We start from the raw sequence: 23,845 nt of genomic DNA, 5'->3' as shown, positions 1-23,845 counted from the left end.
TGTCACATGAGTAATTTGCAACAACTTCCACTCCTGTGTTCGAAGCTAAACTATTAGTTGTGTTGTAGATAAGAAAACAGCAAGATATTATTTAATAGCCACAGTATAAAAGGCGTTGTTATAGATTGCATTGCTGCTAATGTCCACCAGATTAAAGATAAGGGTTGTGCTATGTTGAGCTCGTCCCTGTGTCTTTAAGAGCTTACTCACACTACGTTTTCTTCAATTGCAAGAAAGTTCCGCACATCTTCTGAATTACTAACCCCTCGGAAATAATTTGAGGATCACAGGTTTGCAGATGAGGTTTTCTGAACAAATATTGACTACTCTAATTTTCAGAAAAAATGTTTAATCACAAAAAAGTCAGAACCTTGCAGAATCAGCAGTGAGCTGTCACAATGAGTGAATATCCGATGTGATCCCACTACCAGAAGCTGTGAGTTTGCCTGGGTGCCAGTTGCCAGTGGTGTTCTATAGAGATTGGGACCATTGCTTTTGACCATCTTCAAAAAGAAGCAGGAGGTGGGGAATGGAGGAATGGTCTATAGCCTTTTGGATGTTACAATAATATGGGCATGGTTTTAGGACTGTGCAGGAGAGTAATTTATTTCCAAATAAATAGGGAAATGTTGGGAAATGAGTTGATTTCTGGCAAATGGCAAATAGTATTCAATCTGGGTAAAGGTATTGTTTTGTATTTGGTATGAGCGAAGTGCAAAATGTTAATATGGAACAGGACTGACAATGGTTGTGAGAGATCTTTCATGTATATAACGTCCAGAAGGGTCTCGCTATTTTCGATGTCAGGAGGTTCATTTTCCTTCAGAGAGCATTGTCCTGTAGAACAAGTTACTGAATCCTGGTTTATCAATGACTTGTAAGTAAGCTGCAGCAATCTCTCAACCAGACCCTAGAGAGTCTCCAACAGGTCAATGGGCTGAGGAGTGGCAGATGGAGTTTAATTTAGATAAATGTGAGGTGTTGCATTTTGATAATACAGACAAGGACAGGACTTATACAATTAATGGTAAGACCCTGGGTACAACACTACCCAAGAGAGATCCATGGGTTCAAGTACATAGTTCTTTGGAATTTGTATCATAGGTAGACAGAGTGATTAAGAAGGCATTTAGTATGTTGCCTTCATTGGTCAGACCTTTGAGTATAGGAGTTGGGATGTCATGGTGAGGTTGTACAGGACATTGGTGAGGCCTCTTCTAGAGTACGGTGTGCAGTTCTAGTCACCCAGTTATAGGAAGGAGATTATTAAACTGGAGAGGGTTCAGAAAAGATTTACCTGGATTTTACTGGGAAGGTTTGAGATATAAGGGTAGGCTGGGATTTTTTTTCACTGGAGCGTTGGAAGTTCAGGAGTGACCTAATTAAGTTTTATAAAAACTTAATTAGTCCCTCGATAGGTCACACTTTTTGCAGCAGAGAAGTGTTTGACCCTGTATATAGCTAGTTCTGGTGCCTGCCCTGTTATGGTTCCTCCTTGCTTCACAGAGGTTTATTGAAACAGGAAATCTATATCACAAGTAGCTGCTGAAGCTGAAATTTAAAAGAAAGATAACAGCTAGCAAAATTGAATTTAGAGGACGTGCTGCATCGATTAGAGGCCGAATTATTTTACGTAGTTAGGAAGACTCAGCAGGCATTTAAAAATGCCAGATGAGACCCAGATGCAAATGTCCCATCCTATTTCCAACATTTTTACTGGCAAGGTTTGCAGGAGGAAAATTAAAATTTAGCAGAGCCTTTTCTTCTGCTGTTCTTGAACTGATTGAAGGTTTTTGTTGACTATGTGATAACTATAGATGCCTTTCATCTTCTCCAGCACTGGTTCCCACTGCAGTAAAGTGGGAGATGACTGATCAGGGGTCAGAAATTAGACTGGACCCAAAAACATAAACCCTGCCCCTTAAAGAAGAATCTGCGAAGAGTCCTCACGGGGGGGCAGGGCTCCTTCTGCACTCACATGATATGTTGAGTCAATGTGATCCCCTGGATTTCCCACAGCTTTTGTGTCCTTTGTGGCTCAGGGTGCCAGTGTGATTCACATGGTCAATGGCGTTACAAACAACTGAAGCCACCATAATCAACATCCTGGGGTTACTGACCTGAAGCAGAACTGGTCCACGTACACATACAGTGGCTACAAGAACAGGTCAGAGACTGGCAATTCCACAGTGAGTAACTCACCCCTTGACTCCTCAAATCCTGTCCACCATTTACAAGGCCCAAGTCAGGAGTGTGATGGAATACTTTGCACTTGCCTGGATGGGTGCAGCTCCAGCAACACTCAGTGAGTTTAATACCACCCAGGACAAAGTAGCCCAATTGGTTGGCACCGCATGCATCACATTCAACATCCACTCCCTTCACTATGATGAACAGCAGGAGGACCGTGTACAACCTAGAAGATGCACTGCAGAAACTCACCAAAGAAGCTCAGGCAGCACCTTCTAAACCCACAACCACTCCCATCCAGAAGGCCAGGGGTAGCAGGTACATGGCAAAACCACCACCTGTAAGTTCCTCTCCAAGCCACTCACTGGGTCAAAATCCTAGTATTCCCTCCAAAGGATAATATGGGTCTCCCTACCTGCACTTTGGGTGCGTCTACACCACATAAACTGCAGTGGTTCAAGGAAACTCATCACCATCTTTACCAGAGCAATTAGGGATGGGCAGAAAATGCTGGTCTTGGCAGTGAAGTCAACATCCCATGGATGATATATTTTAAAAAAAGGTACAAAGTTGGTGGAACGGGGGAAAATACTTAGGTATTATCCCAAGAAATCACAGAACAGCGAAATATTGTGGAGTCCTCATGCTTCCCAAACACCAGCAACGATCAAAATAATTGATAGGTGATCAGATTAACTATGGGGAAAATCCTTAAATATCCCAGATCGTACAAATGGGAAGCAGGAGCCAGTCAGTGCTTAGTGTTGTTCTGATTGTGGTCTCAGACCTGCTTTCGTGTTGGCCCATGATATCCTTTCACTTCCTTGTCAAACATTAACCTATCTAACTTAGCCTTAAAGTGATCCAGCCTCCAATGCTCTCAGAGTAGAAACTTTCACAGTCGAAAGTTGAAAAAAAAACTCTCCTCTTTCAAATGGGAACCCTTTGGGGCAGCACGGTGGCTCAGTAGTTAGCACTGCTGCCTCACAGTGCCAGGGACCGGGTTTGATTCCCACTCTGGGCAACTGTGTGGAGTTTGCACATTCTCCCCGTGTCTACATGGGTTTCCTCCAGGTGCTCTAATTTCCTCCCACAATCCATAGCTGTGCAGGTTAGGTGAATTGGCCATGCTAAATTGCCTATAATGTTAGTTGCATTAGGTAGAGGGAAATGGGTCTGGGTGGGTTACTCTTTGGAGGGTCGGTGTGGACTTATTGGGCCAAATAGACTGTTTCCACACTGTAGGGAATGTAGTCTAATGTTAAGTGTTAAACTGTGTCCCATAACTCTAGTCTCTCCCATAAGGGGAAACACCAGCTCATCATTCGCCCTGTCAAGCCCCTCAGGGCTCAATAAGATTATCTCCCATTCTTCAAAAGTCCAATGGCCCAGCCTGTCCAATATTTCCTCCAAATATAATCAGTTCATCCCAAGATTCAGCTAAATGAACTTTCTCTGAACTACTTTTAATGTGATTATATTCGCTGCCTAATGACAAGACCAAAACTGTGTACAGTACTTCAGTTAGGTCTCACTAGCTCCTTGTCAAACTGGACCAAACCATCCCTGCTTTGATATTCAATTCCCCTTGCAATGAAGAACATTTCATTTGCCTTTCTAAGTGCTTGCTCCAGCTGCATAATAATATGATTCATGTACAGATCAGCCAGAGCCCTCTGTACCTTAGATTTCTGAAGTTTCAAACCATCTCTATGCTCTCATATGCAGTCAATGACATGACTCAAGTCAGTCTGGGCTGAAGCACTACGCAGACACTTTACTTATATTAAAACAAAATAAAATTTGGGCTTTAAAACACTAATGAAAAATTACATACTGTACCATTCAGTTTTCCCCATCCAGTGACCACGCATGTGTAATTGTCTGGTAGTTCTTCACCCGCTGCAGGGAGACAGGTTAGCCTAATTTTGTCAGTGAAAACGACGGGCCAGGAGAGCTTTAATAAAGCTAAATCAAACCTACAAAGAATAATGTACAGCTCACCATCACATAGTATTGTTTTAAGTCCCAATTTTATTGAAAATGATTATGGCAATAAACGTGGAGATTATAATTCACTGTACAAAGATTAGATACCTATTGGCAAGAGTTATTAAAATGGAATATCTCTCCAGACAAAATCCCAAAGCAAGGTTTTATTGAGCATTACCCCAAGCATAAATCTTTACCACTTAGAGGGACAAGGTTTATCAGAACACCATCACGTTCACTATTTCTCTGTTTATAGAATACTTCTACATTCTACGCCACATTAGCTGCCAGTATTTTCTCATACTCTCTTATTTCCTTCTTCACTTCATCTCTGAACTTTCTATTTTCAGTCTGCTTCTCACTTGTATTATCAAACTGACATCTGTCAGCTATTCCTTCTTGGCTTCATCTTACTGTGAGTGTGGTTTTTCTCTCCCTAGAGATAGTGAGGTAAGTGGCAAAAGAGGGGGAAATTACTGAGCAAGTTGCCTCTGGTAAGATACTCTCCCTCTTCTTGCCATCTCACTAATTGTATTCTGAATGAAGAGGTCACTGGGTGACCCTTTTAATCCACCACCAATTAAAGCTCTTGAGTGATTAATGAATGGCCTCAGCCCACCACCTTCCCAATTACCCAGCTCCCCAAAGGGTGAGGAAGTTGGCTCGTTTCCTAGGAAACCAGGATGTCCTGCCTACTAGGTTAATGGGTGTGTCCTCCAAGTCTGGGGGTCTTTCAAAAGACTGAAGGGGGTGTTGGCAAGGTGTTGACTCTGAAAGCCACCTAATAAGCCTGCCTGGACATACAGAACCAGAACTCTCTGGATAATGCAAAAGACAGAGGCCATGAATTTTGAAATAAAATTGAAAAATCACAGCCTGAAACTCTTTTACAATCCAGGGAGTTCCGGTTCTGTTTGTCCTAGTCTCTTCTCTTTGTATGAATGTATTTTGATTGTTCTCCTTATCATAGAAAGACCATATGAGACTACAGAGCTTAGGAGGAAAGCAAATTTCCTCTTGGATCTGGGAGAGACGTCTGTGTGGTGTTAGATGCTGTTGTAACATTCACATCAACCAGCCAGAGTGGTCTTAACTACTGTTTCCACTTCCCTTGAAACTAATGTATGGTGAAGATAATATGTGGATTTGTCTGCTCCAAAGTCACAATGAGCTACCTATTTGTTGGGCCTGTGGATAGATCCTCATTAGACTGACTCTGACAAATGTAAGGACCATGCCATCTTATTTTTCTGTATCTTTAATTATGGACTGAAGTGAGAAGCTGCTGGTTCCAGCAGTAGTTGAAATGTAGTTTGCAGATGAGCTGGAGCCAAAGGATTGTGTGCAAATGAAGATTTGGTTGGCAATAGTTGCTTGATGTGTGGATCAGTGATTAGTTATTGGTGACAAATAGCTTCAGCCTGCCCTCACAGCATGGAGCTGCGAGCAAGATAAGGAGACGCCATCAGATCTTCACCAGCCTCAGAGCTCTTCTGTTCTCTGCAGTAAAAACTACTTAAATCTGAAGTTTCCCCTAGCTGTGACTTTTAACTAATAAGTCAGAGACTTTTAGAAGTGTGAACCAGTCACTCCGTGCCTCCTGTAAACTAGTGAAAACATCCAGAGAAGGAAGACTGTGAAGGAGTGTGCTGACCAGCATAGGGAATGTCTCAGCAACTTTGCAAACCAGAACTATTAAACTGTCTTGCCAGTCTTTCCCACTGTCCATAATACGTGTGTGATTGTATGTGTGCACGCGTGTTTATGTGTCATGTGTGTGTGTGTGTACAATTATTGGTGTACAAACATGTTTCTGTGTATGGGTAAGTGGTAGTTTATAAAGGGATTAGAATTTTAATTAATAGTTATATAACAATGATTCATAGTTGGTTACTGATAACTATAATCTAATTAATGGTAATAAATGATGATTTTTATTAAGTACAGAATCCTGGTCCATGCTTTCTGTTAACCTATGTCTAAAAGAACAGCTAAATTGGGGAATTCTGCATATTTTAAAAATCTTTCATTTTTGTGATACTCGAAGGATAGCGGGGCTTGATTTCCAGTATGCTATCCCAGAAGGGGTAACCCAAAGGCCTTTGCAGTGACACTGAGGATTGAGATGCCTCAGTCATTGTTGCAATCCTATCGATCACCTTTCTTCTCATACAGGGTGAAAACTGTTTGCCATCATGCACATCCTGTAGGATACAATCTCCTCTCCAACAGAGGAAATGGAACATCCTGACCAAAGGTAACCTGATCATAGTTCACTCTACCTTTCCAATGAAGTAACCAGTCAATGAGAAACACGTGCCTTCAATTTTATGACTGTGTAAACATGGAGTGTGGTAGGTGAGGTTGTTTTCCTGGTGGATTTGGAGCAAGTACATTATTGTACGTAGAGCTTGTTCAACTACTAGAGAGGAGGTAATGATGATTGAGATAAGGAGATGGCAGTCATACAGCCAAGGCGCTCAACTGACTGAGGGAGGAAGAAAGGTATCAGCCCTATTAGGTCCAATGGAGCATAGAGAGAAGAAGTTGGACTGTAGAAGGAAAGCCAAAGCCCGATAGAATAGATGAAGCACGATTGCGGGAGATCAAGCGCTCTATGGAAAGGTCAAAAGTGAAGTCCTGAGTCAAGGGTAACAAATGAAAGGTCAAGGATGACCGAAAATGGATGACAGATAGGGTGGGAACTGTGCAGCAGTTAGCGTCAGAGAGTCTGACAGCACAGAGACAGGCCCTTCGACCCAAACTGGTCCATGCCGACCAAAATGTCCATCCACACTAATCCCATTTCTCTGCACAGCCCATATACTTCTAAACGTTTCCTATCCATGTATTTGTCCAAATGCCTTTTAAATATTGTTAATGTACCCACCTCAACCACTTCTGCTGGCAGTTTATTCCATATGCATACCACCCTCTGTGTAAAAAAGTTGCCCATCAGGTTCCCTTTTTATTCTTTCCCTCTAACCTTAAACTGATGCCCTGTAGTCCTCGATTCCCCAATCCTGGGAAAAAGACTGAGTGCATTCACCCTATCTATGCCTCTCATGATCTTATACACTTCTATAAGGTGTCCCCTCAGTCTCCTACATTCTAAAGAAAGAAGTCTTAGCTTGTCCAACCTCCCCCTACAACTCAGTCCCTTGGTTCCTGCCAATATTCCTTGTAAATGTCTTCTGTACCCTTTCCACTTTAATAGCATCCTTCCTATAGGAAGGTGACCTATACCATGTCAGGGAAAAAGTCAGTGGGTTGAGGGTTTTAGACAGAAGAAGATTCAGGGAGGGTGCAAAGTGGTGGTTTCCAGTTCCTGAGGCCCAATTAAAAGGTCGAGATAGAGATGGCAGCAATTATGGTTTATGAAAGCTCCTGAGACGAGTCAGATGATGCTCCTGGCTTTAAATGCCTGTCCAGATGCTCTTTAAAGATAGTATCTCAACCTTTAACCTCATAAGACAATGGCAGGGTCCCACAAGCCATGTAGCATATTATACTCCATGTTCATGAGGATGTAATTCACTAGCTGCTGTGTGATTGTGCTTGGCCAACCATCCAGCCTACAAGCAGAAGGCTGCAAACTTCCTGACCCACTACCGGAAAATTCTGGCCATCGTTTCAAGCTTTTGAAACAAAGGTCAAAATGGACTGTAAGGTTCTGAATGACATATATTGATTCCTCCTTTCCATTAAGAGTTTAAAGTTAGCTTTCTCAGGACTGTTAGTTTCCAAGTGATTATGAAAATAAAGTTTTGGTCCCGAGTTCAACAGACATTCTATCCTCGCCTGCTATTAGCGCAGGAAGCTCTATCTTCAATTTGTTTCAGTACTGCCTTGCCTTGCCAATGCCTTTGTATTGATAGTTGCTGCCTCACAGCGCCAGGGACCTGGGTTCAATTCCAGCCTTGGGTGACTGTCTGTGTGGAGTTTGTACATTCTCCCCATGTCTGCGTGGGTTTCCTCCCACAGTCCAAAGATGTATAGGTTAGGGTGAATTGGCCATGCTAACTTGCTCAGTGTTCAGGGATGTGTAGGTTAGTTGCATTAGTCAGGGGAAATGTAGGGGAATGGGTCTGGGTGGGATGCTCTTCAGAGGATCAGTATGGACCTGTTGGGCCGAATGGCCTGTTTCCACACTGTAGGAATTCTATGATTCTAAACTCATGTTTGATTAAGCTTGTCTGATCACAGATTCTTGGACAGTGCTTAATTGCTTTAGACTGAGGGTAGAGCTCAAAATCAAGTAACTGATTCCTGACTCTCAGAGAAAATTCTAAGTTCTAAGGTGTTTTAAGTCATGGAAATATACTGTTCACTCGTCTCGTGACTATCATACTGAGTTAAATCAACTTACAAGCTAGAAAGTTAATAAAACATTAGAAGTTGGCAGAATTCAACAAAACCCAGATTCTTGCAATTTAAAGTAAACATCCCACCTGCCTTTGTAGTCTCCGTACTGTATTGAAAATTACAATGTACTTGTTGTCCAATGAGGCTAGGTACATACATGTACCAGCAGAGGGAGTCTGCTCACAACAGGAATATAGGATACACGTTTAACAGCTCGTGCTGTTCTAATACTAAATGGTTCTGGCTAATTATAAAACCGTTTCTGTCCCAAGATCTTCACATCCTCAAAGCTTTCCAGCTGCTCCCTTTCTGTTCCTATCTCACCTGTCTGTGCCCATATTCCAATTGTAACCAAACTGAATTTTCAGATAAATTAAAAGTTAAGCAAACTTGAGGTCAGGCACTTCTAAATGCTGTTTCTGGTTTAAAGGACATGTTCAATATTTGTACAAGTCATAATCTCCAAGTAGACATTTAATTCAATGCATGCTGGGACTTACCCACAGGTGATACATTTGGGATTAAACATTGGGTGAGAGATCAATTTGACAGGTTCAATGTATTGTTCTGAACCTTCAGTCAATGTCAAGTCATATTTCCCCAATACAACACGGTACTTCATACCTTCGCTTTAAAGAGAAGAAAAGGATATGACTGTTACTCATGGTAATAAACAGACAAGAAGAGGGTAATTTATTGCTACTGTTGTGAAAGGGTATGCACACTAATTTAAAGGATGCAGAATATCTGAGTCCAGCACTCATTACTCACTTAATGCATTTCCCAGCAGTCAAGATCCACGTTGGGTCAATGAGGGCCCCTCCACACATATGGGAATATGATATTCCTCTTTTAGCTTGCAGTGAAACCTAGAAAATAACAGACATGCAATGATGTTTGCAGTATAATACAGTGGCATTTTGTGCACTGACCACGTTTCTGTCTGCGTTTACCTGCCACGGCCAGCTGAATGGTACTACATTGTTACTGTTCTCATTTAAATCAGGTTTGTAGACTGGATCTCCGCAACTGAAGTCAAAAGCATAGGCTGAAAACAAAGAATCAATGGTCAGTGATCCAAACATTGCCATCATCCATTCTCACTGAGCTCTAATCATGAGGCTAATGGTAACATGTTGATGCACATAATATTAAGGAGGAAAGAATGATTTGCATTTATGTAGCATTTCCACATCCTCCAGATGGCCCCAAAGCCTCTTGCAGTGAAAGAAACTGTAGCAAATGCAGTCAATTTGGTTAAGGCAGTGAGATAAATGAACTAATCACAATAAGATAATGACTGGAAAATATGTTTCAATGATAATTGAAAGTCAGATATCAGTCACAACATAGAGTCATAGAAATGTACAGCATGGAAACAGACCCTTTGGTTCAACCCATCCATACTGACCAGATATCCCAACCCAATCTAGTCCCACCTATCAGCACCCGACCCATATCCCTCCAAACCCTTCCTATTCATATACCCATTCAGATGCCTTTTAAATGTTGCAATTGTACCAGCCTCCACTACATCCTCTGGCAGTTCATTCCATACACATACCACCCTCTGTGTGAAAAAGTTGCCCCTTAGGTCTCTTTTATATCTTTCCCCTCTCACCCTAAGCCTACGCCCTCTAGTTCTGGACTCCCCGACCCCAGGGAAAAGACTTTGTCTATTTATCCTATCCATGTCCCTTATAATTTTGTAAACCTCTATAAGGTCACCCCTCAACCTCTGACTCTCCAGGGAAAACAGCCCCAGCCTGTTCAGCCTCTCCCTATAGCTCAAATCCTCCACCACTGGCAACATCAATGGGGTGAATTCCTCCATTCAAGATCTTGAACACTACTTCAAAGAGCAGACACAACGTATACTCAACATCCCATCTAGAAGACAATAATAAAGCATTTTCTGAGCACTGCACATGGGAGTTTTTTTATTCACGACAGGACGTTGTTGGTTATGACCCATCCCATGATGCTCTTGAGAAGGTGATGGTGCTTGAGGTAGATCCACAATGTGCACAGAGAGAGAATTCCAAGATTTTGATCCAGCGACAGGAAAGAAAACAGCAAAGAAAGTCAGGAAGGTGAGTGGATTGCTGAGAAATGTGCAGGCGATGGTGTTCCCATGGAACAGCTGCCAGTGTCGTTCTAGATGAAAGAATTTGATGGTTTGGGAAGTGCTGCTGAAGGAGATTTGATGAGCTCCCCTCACAAGTAATATCCCGACTTGACAAAATACATCAAATGTACACTCAAATTCTAATACATCAAATAATCATTGTATTGAGCTAAGAAAATAAAATGAATTATGTTCCTGGATTCATTTAGTGCCTGTTTTCCATGTTCCATTCCTTATTACGAGGCTTCAATGGAGTCCCACACCAGTGGCTGAAGCCTGGCCACAATGGACAACACTGAGCAGCTCGGAGTCCAAAAGGCCTTGTTTTCGATTGAATTCCAGCTGACTGGGCTGGCTGCGTAAGCGACACAGGCAAGAGTACTGGGATGGGAGAACGGACATTGCTGCATTGAGAGGGGGAGTGGCTTTCTCTTCCCCAGCGCCATTGCCAATCTCCTAAGTTGGCATTTTGGGCAAGCGGATTGTTGGACTGCCATGGTCAATTGATGTTGTTTTTAACAATGGAGGGCAAACACATGGGGGCAGGAGGCAGCTGTTTGCTGGTGATGGCAGCTGTACCAATTAGATGGAAGGTAGCTGGGAATCCTTTCAATTCCTGTACTGCTTCCAGCATCTGAAGACATGAAATGTCCCTTTCCTACATCAGTATTTCAGTCATGTCTTTATCTTCCTGATCCATTTGTTGGCACAAGGCAAACTAGTCATCCAAGGTCAATGTGCGTTAGCGCTGCCTTTTTAATTTAAATCCAGAACACTCTTCAAGTTCTTTCTATGCCATAGGGACTATGACATCTTCATGGTCTTCATTCTCTTTTCCCAAATTCCTTTTCAGTCAAGCGCAGCAGGTCAGGCAGCATCTAGGGATGCTGCCTGACCTGCTGCGCTTTTCCAGCAACACATTTCCATCTCTGATCTCCAGCATCTGCAGACCTCACTTTCTCCTCCTTTTCAGTCAAAGTGAGATATCCATTGTCCTGGCAACAGATGACCAACATGTCCTTTGTACTTTTATCAATGGAAAATGATACCTACTCCCTTTAATATTAAGTCCTCTTTTTAAAGATGCAAAAATGTGTCCGCAGTTTAATGGCTAATATAATTATCCTTTGCCCATCATCTCAAAAACTAATTACCTGCTCATTATCTCAATGCTGTTTGTGTATCATTTGACCATTGTGTTTTCTACATTATAAAGTGACTACACTCCAAAAGCACTTCATTGACTGGAAAACACTTCCACTAGACAGGAAAGGTATTTTATAAATGTAAGTTTTTCTTCCTTTCTCCTCCACTCAACCCCTCCCAAACAATTACCATGGCAAATCTGTTTCACAGTAATACAAAACTGTGGATACTGAAAATCCTTAACAAAACCTGAAATTGCTGGAGAAACTCAGCAGGTCTGTGGAGAGAAAGCCAAGTTAATGTTTGGGTCCAGTGACCATTCTTCAGAACTGATAGTAGCTGGGAAAAGGAGGGCTATATGCTGAAGACCATAGGTATAATACCGTTTCCTTCCTCCCTCCTCATTACCCAAGGCCCCAAACACACTTTCCAGGTGAAGGTCTTCACCTGCACTTCACTCATTCTCGTCTACTGTACTCTCTGTTCACACTATAATCTCCTTTACTCTGCAGAGAAGAAGTACAAACTGGGTGACCGCTTTGGAACACACACATGCTTTCTGCAAAAATGACCCTGAGCTTCCAGTGGCCTGCCAGTTCACCATCCTGTTCCCATGCCAACATCTCTGTCTCAGGCTTGCTGCAGTGATCTAGCGAAGCTCATGCAAGCTGGAAGAACAGTACCTCAACTCTACAGCCTTCAGGATTCAATATCGAGTTCAATCATTTTAGGGCCTGACATCTTCTTTCATGTTCTTTCCTCAAAACCAACACACCCCAGGCCCTGTCATCACACAGGCTGCTTTCAGCACAGTCAACCCAGTTTCACCTATTTATGGTCCCCATTAATAGCATTTCTTTCTCTCTGGTTTACTATTATCCATCTGTTTGTCTGTTTAACTGTCGTTCTCTCACTCTGGGCTCTGTCTCCACCCAACCGTTCACTCCTTGTCCACCATTCCTCCCTGTCACCAGCATACTTACCACCTTTGCTTGGCTACTATCAGTTCCAAAGAACGTTATCCTAAATATTGACTCTGCTTTCTGTCTCCGCAGATGCTGGCAGACCTGCTGAGTTTCTCTAGCAATTTCTGTTTTTGTTTCTTTTTCACTGTATCTAGGGCACCATTGCAACCATTATCTCTATAGCCTTTGCACTTAACCTCAAAAGCCACAAACACTTTGTTTCTGTTGAGGATCCCCTTTGTGAGGTCCCCAGCACCTTGCTCCCCCATTCCCTACTACCCTCAGATATTCAGTCCTCTCTTTACCACCATCTCCTTGCTTGTTGCCTCAGTATTCCAGAGTAAAATGTGTAGACAACCCAATGGGTCATACTTCAGAGGGCAGTTAAGAGTCAACCACATTAATGTGGGCCTGAAATTACATGTAGGCCAGGCTGCATAAGGACAGCAAATTTCCTTCTCCAAAGGACAATAGTGAACCAGATGGATATTTATGAGAATTAATATCCTGTCATTGCAACATTCAATTCCAGATTTAATCATAGAACCCCTACAGTGTGGAAACAGGCCATTTGGCCCAACAAGTCCACACCAACCCTCTGAACACCATCCCACCCAGACACATCTTTTTACCCCATTACTTTACATTTCCCCTGACTAATGCACCTAACCTACACATCCCTTAACAATATGGGCAATTTAGCATGGCCAGTTCACCTAATCTGCATATCTTTGGATTGTGGGAGGAAACCGGAGCGCCGGAGGAAACTGATGCAGACACAGGGAGAATGTGCAAACTCCACATAGACAGTCATCTGAGGCTGGAATCGAACCCGGGTCCCTGAAGCTGTGAGGCAGCAGTACTAACCACTGAACCACCGTGCCACCCTAAATGGATTTTAAAGTAAAGCTGCCTTGGTGGAATTGGAGTCCAGGCTCAAAAACATTAACTTAGGTTTGAATTACTCGACCTTGTGTCATTACCATTCCACAACAATGATAAGCACTTTGAAAGTATCATCTAACTGAAGCAAGATGCAATGTTAATGTCCTACCAACATTTATCTTCGAGATATAATGCAGGAAGAAATTGAAAAGTGTAGTCTCAGACTTACTGCTGGCTATAAGCAGAAAGGTAAGAAGAACTTCTCTCATTTTCCTTCAGTCGAACTGTGGAAACAAAAGAGTCATGTAGGTCAATTATTGTTCACTGTTTCTCCACCAGATTCCCTAACCATGCTGAAAACTTCCAAGACCACTGTAGTGCCTTACAGCCAGACTTTGGCACTAACCTCACAAAACCCTGATTTCAAATTTACAGGCAGGTGATTTCGGCACAATTTCAAAAGCCTTGCTGCCTCATGAGTGTGAATAGATGCACAGGCAGATCTCAACCTATTTCAGGGAAGAAAATATAGCCACTTTGTCTCAGGTGGGTGCTTCTAAGGTTACAGATTAAAATATACTCCCCATCCTGACTTGGAAATCTATCATTATTCCTTCACTATTGCTGCATCAAAATCATGCAATTCCCTCTCTAACAACATTGTGCATCCAAATACAGCACATGGATGGCAGTGGTTCAAGAAAGCAGCTCACCACCATCTTCTCAAGGGCAACTAGGGACAGGCAATAAATGTTGATCCAGCCAGCAATGTCCACATTCATGAACACATTTTAAAACATGCCACTGTGGAGTTTTGAGCACAAAGATTAACGCTCTAATACTGTATTGAACCCTTGTGGCCGAATCACAAAATAAAGGCCCCATCTGCCTCTCTTTGGGGTAATAAAAGAACACACTTCACCATTTTAAAGAATAGCAGAACTATCCCCAGTGCCCTGGTCAGTACTTATCCCTCAATTCATCACAACAGGTTATCTGGTCATTATCACACTGCTGTCTGCTGTGAGTGAATTGGCTGCCATTTTATTTTTCCCTGAACTGTGAAACAGTGATATGGTTTAGATCTTTCGACCAGGAATAGAAACCCCACTCTGATCAGACAAAATAAATACTTATGCAATCCTCTGAGCTTTCTGAGACTTTTTCTGTTGTTGAATCCTCAAAACTTGCCTCAGTTCAGCAAACTATGGAGGGAGCAGCACTGTGAATCTGAATCGAAGCCACATCCTATTTATACAGCACCAGCTGCCATACCCCAGTAAATAAAGAGGCTAAATGACTCAAAGCTTCTTTGCAAAGCTAATGGAGAGACGGTATGGGTATGGTGAAGGGTATATAGTGGGTGAAGTATGTGGGTTATGGGGGTTGGACAGTGGAACAACGGAGATGAAGAATTCTTGAAGTTTATACAGGGAGATTGTCTGCTTCTGTCCCGATAAAGAATGAAGCAATATCAGATGTAATTCTACGAATGAAGTAGGCAAAGTGGAGTGCATCATCATGAAACAGTGATCATAAAAAATTTACAATAGCAATGGAAGGGCATGAAGAAAAATCAAGGGCGTGAATATTCAAATGGAACAGTGTTAATTTCAGTAATTTGAGAATAGATTGAGTACAGGTGAACAGGAAGCTAATATTGGCCAGGAAAATAATGTTAGGCCTTCCAGACAAATTAAATCTAGGGTAAACCAAACATACTTCTAAATTAACTCCAGTCTCCCAGCCTGTCTCGATCCCCTATAATATTGACATAACAGGCCCACAGCAGATGCCATATCCCTGCACTCATCCCAGGAACATCTGGACAACAGGGACACCTATGTCAGAGTGCTGCTCATTGACTACTGCTCCACCTTCAACATCATCATCACCTCCAGACTGATCTCAAAATTATGTGACTCAGCTCCATCCTCTGCAACTAGATCCTCAGCTTTCTGACCCAGAGACCACAATCAGTGAAGATAGGTAACTACATGTCCTCCACAAAATAATCAACACTGGAGTCCCCCAGGGATGTGCCCCCTACAGTACTCTCTGTGTACTCACAACTGTGTTGCCAAATTCTAAAGGAATGCCATCTACAAGTTCACTGATGACACCACCGTCGTGGGATGGATATCTACAATGATGAGTCAAAATAAGAAGGGAGGTACAGGGCTTGGAGTTGTGGTGCAATGAGAACAACCTTTCTCTCAATGTTGGCAAAACTAAATAAGTGGTCTTTGACTTCAGAAAGACAGGAGAACACACCCCCATCTACATCAGGCAAACTGAGGTTGAGAGGGTGGAGGGCATCAAGTTCCTCAGAGTGACGATATCTGACAATTTGTTCTGGATGTCCCACGTAGATGCAACAATCCAGAAGGGACAACAACATCTTTTCTTCCTCAGATGGCTCAGGAAATTTGGCATGTCCATAAGGGCCCTCACCAATTTCTACAGGTGCACCACTGAGAGCATACTGTCCAGGTGCATAATAGCCTGGTATGGCAACAGCTCTGCACAAGACAGTAAAAAACTACAGAAGGTGGTGTGAACAGTCCACACCATCATGGAAGCCAACCTTCCATTCATGGCTCACTACCACAGTAGGGCTGCCAACATCAAAGACCCATTGCACCCCAGTAATGATCTCTTACAAATTCTTCCATCAGGCAGGAGATACAGAAGCTTGAATACCCACACCAGCAGGTTCAGGAATAGCTTCTTCCCTACTGTTATTAGACCGATGGATGGACTCTCTAGTCTCACGTTCTGCAGAACTTGCTAACATTGCTCTCGCCTAATACGCACCCTGTGCATTCTTGAAGAAGGGCTTATGCCCGAAACGTCGATTCTCCTGCTCCTCGGATGCTACCTGGCCTGCTGCGTTTTTCTAGCACCAGATTTTTCAACTCTGGTCTCCAGCATCTGCAGTCCTCACTTTCTCCCAGTGTAACTGTACGCCTCTTTTTACAACATCTGATTTGTATATCCTTGTTTATGATCTGCTCATAAGCAGAGGTTTTCATATACATAGGTACACGGGACAATCAATCTACCAGGGAGAAAAGAAATAGCCTCCAAAACTATAGGTGACAAAGGAGGATTAACATTAGAAAGGAACATTTATGACAAAATATCAGACAGAGAATTGATTCAATCATCAGGCAGAATACATCGAATGTTGGGGATATTGAGAAGGGTAAAAGAATGGCAAAGGGACAGTATGAAAGATTAGTGGAAAACATAAAAGCGAATCCAACTATCTTTCCTGAACATATCAAAAGATTAAAGGAATGTCAGTACTAATGTTATAGAAATCTCCTTATGGCATTGGAAAACAACTAAGGTACTGGATAAGTGTTTTACATCTTCTATTATAAAAGAATATGATTACTATTACAATTAATGAGGATAGGGGGTAGGTATTAATATTGATAAAATTGATAAAATTAAATACATTTTGTCTGAACGTTTCGTCTTGCACTGATGAGGACAAATGACATAAATACCAATACAAGGGGAAACCAACATTGTTGCTGTATGAGAGGGGAGTGCTGTGACAATTTAGGATTGTCAGCCAGTTTCATATCACATTGAAAAGTTGGGTACTGAAAGTTACATATATTAACAAACCAGGATCCTATAACAGACAAAGAACAGATACACACAGCTCCTGTGTTAGCTGAACATAGTAGGTGACAAACAATCACGGCTTCATTTGTTAGGGCAGCGTTTTCACTTCATTCAACTTGCCTGGTTTAAATTTAAACAAAACTTGGCAGTTAACTGTCAAATATAACTAACTAACTAATAGCAATGCCTCAACAATCAGTGGGCACTTTCCAACCAATGAGCACACTCCTCTAAATGTTTGTTTACATCGATATTCTTCTGACTTATGCTGACAAGTTCAAGCTTTGATGATATGTGTCTTTTTCCAATGTTCAAATCCTGTCTGATAGAACAGGAAAGCTTAATCCTGATATATAACTACAACTACAACAATGGAGTCAATTTGGAAGAGCATCATAAAGGACAAGATTAATTCTCATTTGTAGGATGATGGATTACTAAGGGATAGTCAACGATTGACAATATAAATTTTCAAAAGGCATCTGTTAAAGTACCAACAACAGACCTATCCAGATAACAGAAGAATATGGTAGTAAAGAGATGGTGGTAATTTGGCTGAGGGATAGGAGACAGATAATTGTGCTGTGTAGAAAATGTCTGAATGGGGAGAAATAATGCCCCATATGCCATCAGAAGAACCATCCACAGAAGCTGGTGGAATTTACAATGAGCCAGTTACACACCTGGAATTGCATGCTCGGCCATGATCAAAGTAATCTGTTTCACTAACGTCCTTTAAGGAAGGAACTCTGCCATCTTTGAGGAGAAAGGTCTGCAGATGCTGGAGATCAGAGCTGAAATGTGTTGCTGGAACAGCGCAGCAGGTCAGGCAGCATCCAGGGAACAGGAGAATCGACGTTTTGGGCATTCCTGAAGAAGGGTTTATGCCCGAAACGTCGATTCTCCTGTTCCCTGGATGCTGCCTGACCTGCTGCGCTGTTCCAGCAACACATTTCAACTCTGCCATCTTTGCCTGGACTAGCCTACACGTGACTCCAGACCCACAATAATGCAGTTGAATCTTCAATGCCCTCTGAAATGGTCTAATAAGCATCGCCCCCACCAAGCTTTGCTTGTTACTGGTTCCCTGGTCACATGGGTGTTTTCTTGACGTGGAAATATTGAATGAAGATTTTCGCACGTGGTGTCTTCACCAAGTCCCTGCGCTTACACACACAGAACATGTGTGCCCGGGGAAAAAACATACAGGTCGATCAGGTATAAGATGACAGCTGTGTTCCTCTGTAGCCTTGTGCTATAGAAAATCACACTGTACAAGGACATGACAGAAAATTGCTATACTGGTTCAGTTCCAAACAGTGTCAGCAATCCATTAATTACCTTATAGCCGATTTGAGTTAACAAAACATGTATTACTCCAGAACGACATGTAAACATCACTGCTGTGCAGTGTTAGTGTAGGGGGAGAAAAAATATACAAATAGGGGATTTGGAATCTCCTCAGTTCAGGGACTGAATCTAACTGGTTGGCCATAGCCAGTGTACTGTGCACAAATAAATAAAGGGTGACTTGGTGATGGGATACTGGCCTCTGTCCAGTTACTTCAGTAACATGTGTTATTTCCCTATTCTGTCTCCTATATGCCCCATGTCCAATGCTGCTCTCCCACTTGCACGCGGATAATGTGAATGGGCGAAAGGGCAAATAAGAAAAAGAAATGAGATTGGAATAATTAAATGACTTTTTTTTACCAGCACAAACTCGATGGGCCAAAGGGCCTTTTCTCTGCACTGTAGACCTCTGTGACTAATAAGACATTCAGTTCAAGAGCAGTTAAGGACTTGAAAGATATTCAGACCTTGCCAGGGTATTAACATTCCATGAAAGAATTCAAGTTCATTTTCTTGCTCGATATAAATGACCTAATCATTGAATCCCTAGAGTGCAGAAAGAGGACATTCAACCCATCGAGTCAGCACTGATCCTCCATAGAGCATTCCACCCAGAACCACCCCATACCTGTAATCTCACACTTCTTGTGGCTAATCCCACCTAGCTTGTACATCCCTGGACACCCCAGGGACAATTTAGCATGGCCAGTCCACCTGAACTGCACAACTTTGGACTATGGGAGGAAACCAGAGCACATGGAGCAGGGCAACGTGCAAACTCCACACAGGCAGTCGCCTGAGGGTGGAATCAAACCCAGGTCCCTGGTGCTGTGAGGCATCTGTGCTAACCACTGAGCCATAATGCCACCCTTATATCTGGAAATAAAGCAGTATGAGCTTAATGATGGCAGCTGATGCAAAACTGTGTGCCACATCAAATACTGAACAAAATAGACAAGGCAGACATCAGGAAGAATTCACAGATATACAGTTACACAACTAAAGATGGGTAATTGTGAAGTGATGCTCTTGGGGAGAAACAATATGAAGAGGCAGTACCATCTGAGATGCAACACAAGAGCTGGGGAACCTGTCGAGGCACATGGGACTGTAGCGGTTCAAGGAGGCAGCTCACCACCACCTTCTAAAGGACAACCAGGGAGAGGCAATACACGCCTATCAGGCCAGTCAGCGACACCCATATCCCACAAGCGAATCTTTTAAAAATTTGCAAAGGTAGTTAAGAAAGCACGTGGGAAACTAACATTCTAAAGACGGATTCTGAGTACAAAGGCAAGGAAATTATGTTAAGGTTTTGCAAATCACTGTTTATACTTAATTGGTGCATTGTGACCAATTCTGGGCCCCCTTGGAAAAAATACAAAGGTTTCACCAAGATGTCCGTGTGGAGTTTTTGCATTCTGCATGGGTTTCCTCCGGGTGCTCCAGTTTTCTCCCACAGTCCAAAGATGTGCAGGTTGGGTGGATTGGCCATGCTAAATTGCCCATAATGTTCAAGGATGTGTTGGTTCTGCACATTAGTCAGGAGCAAATGTAGAGTAACAGGGAATGGGTTTGGGTGGGATACTCTTCAGGGGTTAGGTATGGACTTGTTGGGCCAAATGGCCTGTTTCCACCCTGTAGGGATTCTAGGAAGGAACTTTACTCTATGACCTGAGGGACTTCATTTTTGTAGAGAAGCTGCCATTATTCCCTTTGGAGCAGGTAAAGATAAACAGAATCAGGACAGAATTATGCAATGGCATTTCAAACTACTAGCAGCAAGAAATGACAATAAGTTCAGTAATAAGGGATTATAGGCTTAGAATAAATGACAAAAGAACAAGGGTGGAAAGGAGAAGAATTGTTTGCACACAGGGTTGTTAAACACGGACTGTACTTTCTGACAAGACAATTCTACAAGTTCATTGAAGAGGATTCATTTGCAAGGCTCTGGGGAAAGGCTGGTGCATTGGGAAAGCTCTGTGAAAGCACCAGCTCAGATCCAGAAGGACACATGGCCTCCGACTGTCATGAAGACATCTACAGTCCAAATTTCCACTCACAGGAATTGGAAAACCCATCTGCAAACCCGGTGTAGGTAAAAATGCCTTGGATGGTCAGACGTTCTGCTCTGGGAGATTGGGTACAAGCAGGAATCAATCCATATACCCAGGAATAAAGAGAAGGCAGCTCCAGGGTCTTCTAGCTGCAGAAGTGGAAGGCCTGGCCTCAATGCCCCAGGAATTAGAGCCAACTGTAAAATAATTTTAGAAAACTGCTATCTAGCCCCATCCCTCACACTCCCCATGCCCCATCCATTTTATAGGCCATTTGGCCAACTCAAAGCAGCCCATGCCTCCCACTCACCACCCTTTGCCCTTACAATCTCCATGGCAACACACCCAGTACCAACACACCTCATCAGCCATGAAATAAATTAAAATTCTGGGTTTGAAATGTTTCCATTTTTTGTATAATTGTAGGCATGATTGGAAGGGAAAACATGCAAGATAGTGTATAATGTCCCACATCTGTCACTGAGGAACATATCCAATCAACTGTGAATCCGCACATTAAGACCTAACAGACTGTGTGCAATTCTGGTCTCCCTCCTATTGGAAGGATGTTGTGAAACTTGAAAGGGTTCAGAATAGGCTGGGGCTGATCTCTCTGGAATTTCGAAAGCTAAGGGGTGACCTTAGAGTAGAGTAGCTTTATGTGTCGTTTCTACCATATACAGCTGGTACAATAAAAACGAGACAGCGTTACTCCAGGACCAAAGATGCGAGATGAACCCACAGACTACACAAGAGTGCAGTCATACACAGGGCAGCTTAAAGTCCATAGGAAAGTGCAAAACATGCAAGACAGCACGGTAATTCCTTACAAGACAAGACAATAGGCACAGTAGCGGACAAATTACAATGTAACAAATGATAATTAATTAAGCATTCTTTAGCAGTAGTTCAAAATGTTGTCTGAAAATTGCAAATGGCAACTGTGTCAGCAGGGTGAACAGCAGTGGACTGAGCACACAGCCTTGGGGAGCTGATAAGAGAGGTTTATAAAATGATAACAAACATGGAATAGGGTAAATATACAAAGTCTTTCCTCTGGGGTAGGGGAGTCCAAAACTAGAGGGTGTAGGTTTACGGTGAGAGGGGAAAGATTTAAAAGGGACCTAAGGGGAAACTTCTTCATGCAGAAGGTGGTGCGTGTATGGAATGAGCTGCCAGAAGAAGGTGGAGACTTGTACAATTATAACATTTAAAAGGCATCTGGATGGATACATGAATAGGAAGGGTTTGGAGGGAAATGGGCCAAGTGCTGGCAAATGAGACTAGATTAGATTAGGATATCTAGTCAGCATGCACAGGTTGGACCAAAGGATCTGTATCTGTGCTGTACATCTCCATGACTCTATAAGATAAGGGTGGGTAAGTTCCTCAGTGAATTACTGGCCTCAATACTGCCATCCTGGGATCCAGAAGCGAGCAGGTTCTGGGTCAAAAGTCTGCCACTTGAGGCCTACTTCTTAGTGGATCCACCAACGAGAAGGTAGGCATTTTTAATGTTGTTCTTATGGGATGTGGGTGGGCTCAGAGGTCAGAGGCAATGCCAGTGGGATAGCCTTCAGGGCCCATTCACTTTGATTACACCCAGATTGGGGCAATTGGAGGTTTCCCCAACACAGCAGGTAGATTAGCCCGGCTACCTTTCTCAATCATTGAGGGGCAACTGACAAGGAGGTGGTGAGTTGAAACCTTTAAATGGCCATTAACTGAACACTTAAGACCCTTAGTTGGTAGCAGGTTGATAAAAGAATATAAATATTTCTGCTTCTAGCCAGCCCTATCGCCACCTCCAGGAAGGCTCCAGAATTACATCTCGAGTGTCTAATGATGACTACGTTTTTTTAAAAAAGCTACTGAGAGACATTGAGTTGAGAATTATTTACATATTTATAAACATTGAGTCTATTGTGAGATAGTGAGTCTATGAAGTTATTTATTTGTTGAGAATAAACCTGCTCTTATTCATCTGGTGGCAAATTATTCATTGTCTATAACTACATTGACCTATCAGAAAGTCAGAATTATTTGTTGAGAAATTCTTGGGGCCGAAACAGTTGCATAATCAGCTGGAGACATTTGGACATACAACTGCATGAGCTCTTCAATACCAAAATGGCTGCCACACACCAGAAAAGTTAGCAATAACGTAGGACAAAGGAGACAAGGAATTGGCCCAGTGGAAAGCTGTGCCTGGCCTGCTCCATCTGCATTAGGTCTTTCTCAGTGTCAGGAGGCTGGCCACAGGGATCAGGCCCACAATTTCCAACTGCTCTCTGTTGCTCCCCAATGGTGTTTGGTTCCCTTCGTTTATGCGTACTAGAGACACCTAGAGACAGCATCTGCAGCATTCCCAGCCTTTGTGTAAAGCGGTCAAGCAAAGTCAGACCACTCTCTTACAGTATTAGGGATTATGGTGATTTCTGGGCATTCTATTTGTATCAATAAGACCTTCAGCACAAGGGGATCCAAAGCGTGTGGTATCATGCAAATAGCATATTCTTAAAAGTCAGAGTGTACATTTGTTTGGAATTTTGTGCAGGAGTACATGGTTGAAAGGTTGCGTTGATGTCTTACCTGCAAACTGCAGCCGTTCTGAGGAAGGCTGGTCTCAAAGTAAAGGCAGTTGACAATGAAGGTAACACGTGACTGAAACAACAGAAGCATTAAAAAGCATCGAGCAAGAAATAAGGGGTGTCGCTGGAGCTGAAATCTGAGCTGATTGATGTCATAATCTCCTAGATTTTCGGTAAGAATCAAGCTAATTGGTGACATCAAAGAATGGTGCCATGACAACGGTGACTACGAAATTCCAAAGTTCCAGTGGTACAAACCAACTGGTAAACAGGGAGGGTCTTTTACATTGAACTCCCTGTCCTCACCTCACAAAGCCACGCACTACATACACTACACTCACTCTATGCACCCACACACCACACACAACACACATCATACACCACATTCCCACACACCACACTGACACACATTACACACCCATACACCCACATACGACACGCACCCAACACTACACATCCACATACTACACTCCCACACACTACACCCACACACCGCATGCACCCATACACTACATGCACTATACTCAC

The 23,845-nt window shown here is 42.7% G+C and overlaps 1 protein-coding gene across 1 annotated transcript in view; it reads right to left on the bottom strand.

Moving 5' to 3' along the window:
* The window catches only part of LOC122540126 (proproteinase E-like), a 58,866-nt gene extending 35,487 nt beyond the window's left edge, over positions 1-23,379 (bottom strand). The window contains exons 1-6 of the mRNA XM_043675433.1: positions 23,319-23,379; positions 13,901-13,955; positions 9,501-9,595; positions 9,319-9,416; positions 9,048-9,176; positions 4,033-4,169 (exon numbers count right to left, since the gene is read on the bottom strand). Of these exons, the coding sequence (XP_043531368.1) occupies positions 4,033-4,169; positions 9,048-9,176; positions 9,319-9,416; positions 9,501-9,595; positions 13,901-13,940 (499 nt within the window). The 5' untranslated portion in view covers positions 13,941-13,955; positions 23,319-23,379. The remainder of the gene's footprint in view (positions 1-4,032; positions 4,170-9,047; positions 9,177-9,318; positions 9,417-9,500; positions 9,596-13,900; positions 13,956-23,318) is intronic.
* Positions 23,380-23,845: the final 466 nt, after the last annotated feature.

Source organism: Chiloscyllium plagiosum, chromosome 34, assembly GCF_004010195.1.
Source record: "Chiloscyllium plagiosum isolate BGI_BamShark_2017 chromosome 34, ASM401019v2, whole genome shotgun sequence".
NCBI lineage: Eukaryota > Metazoa > Chordata > Chondrichthyes > Orectolobiformes > Hemiscylliidae > Chiloscyllium > Chiloscyllium plagiosum.
Note: the sequence above shows the minus strand (reverse complement) of the source record. Positions and strands in the feature narration are given on the sequence as shown.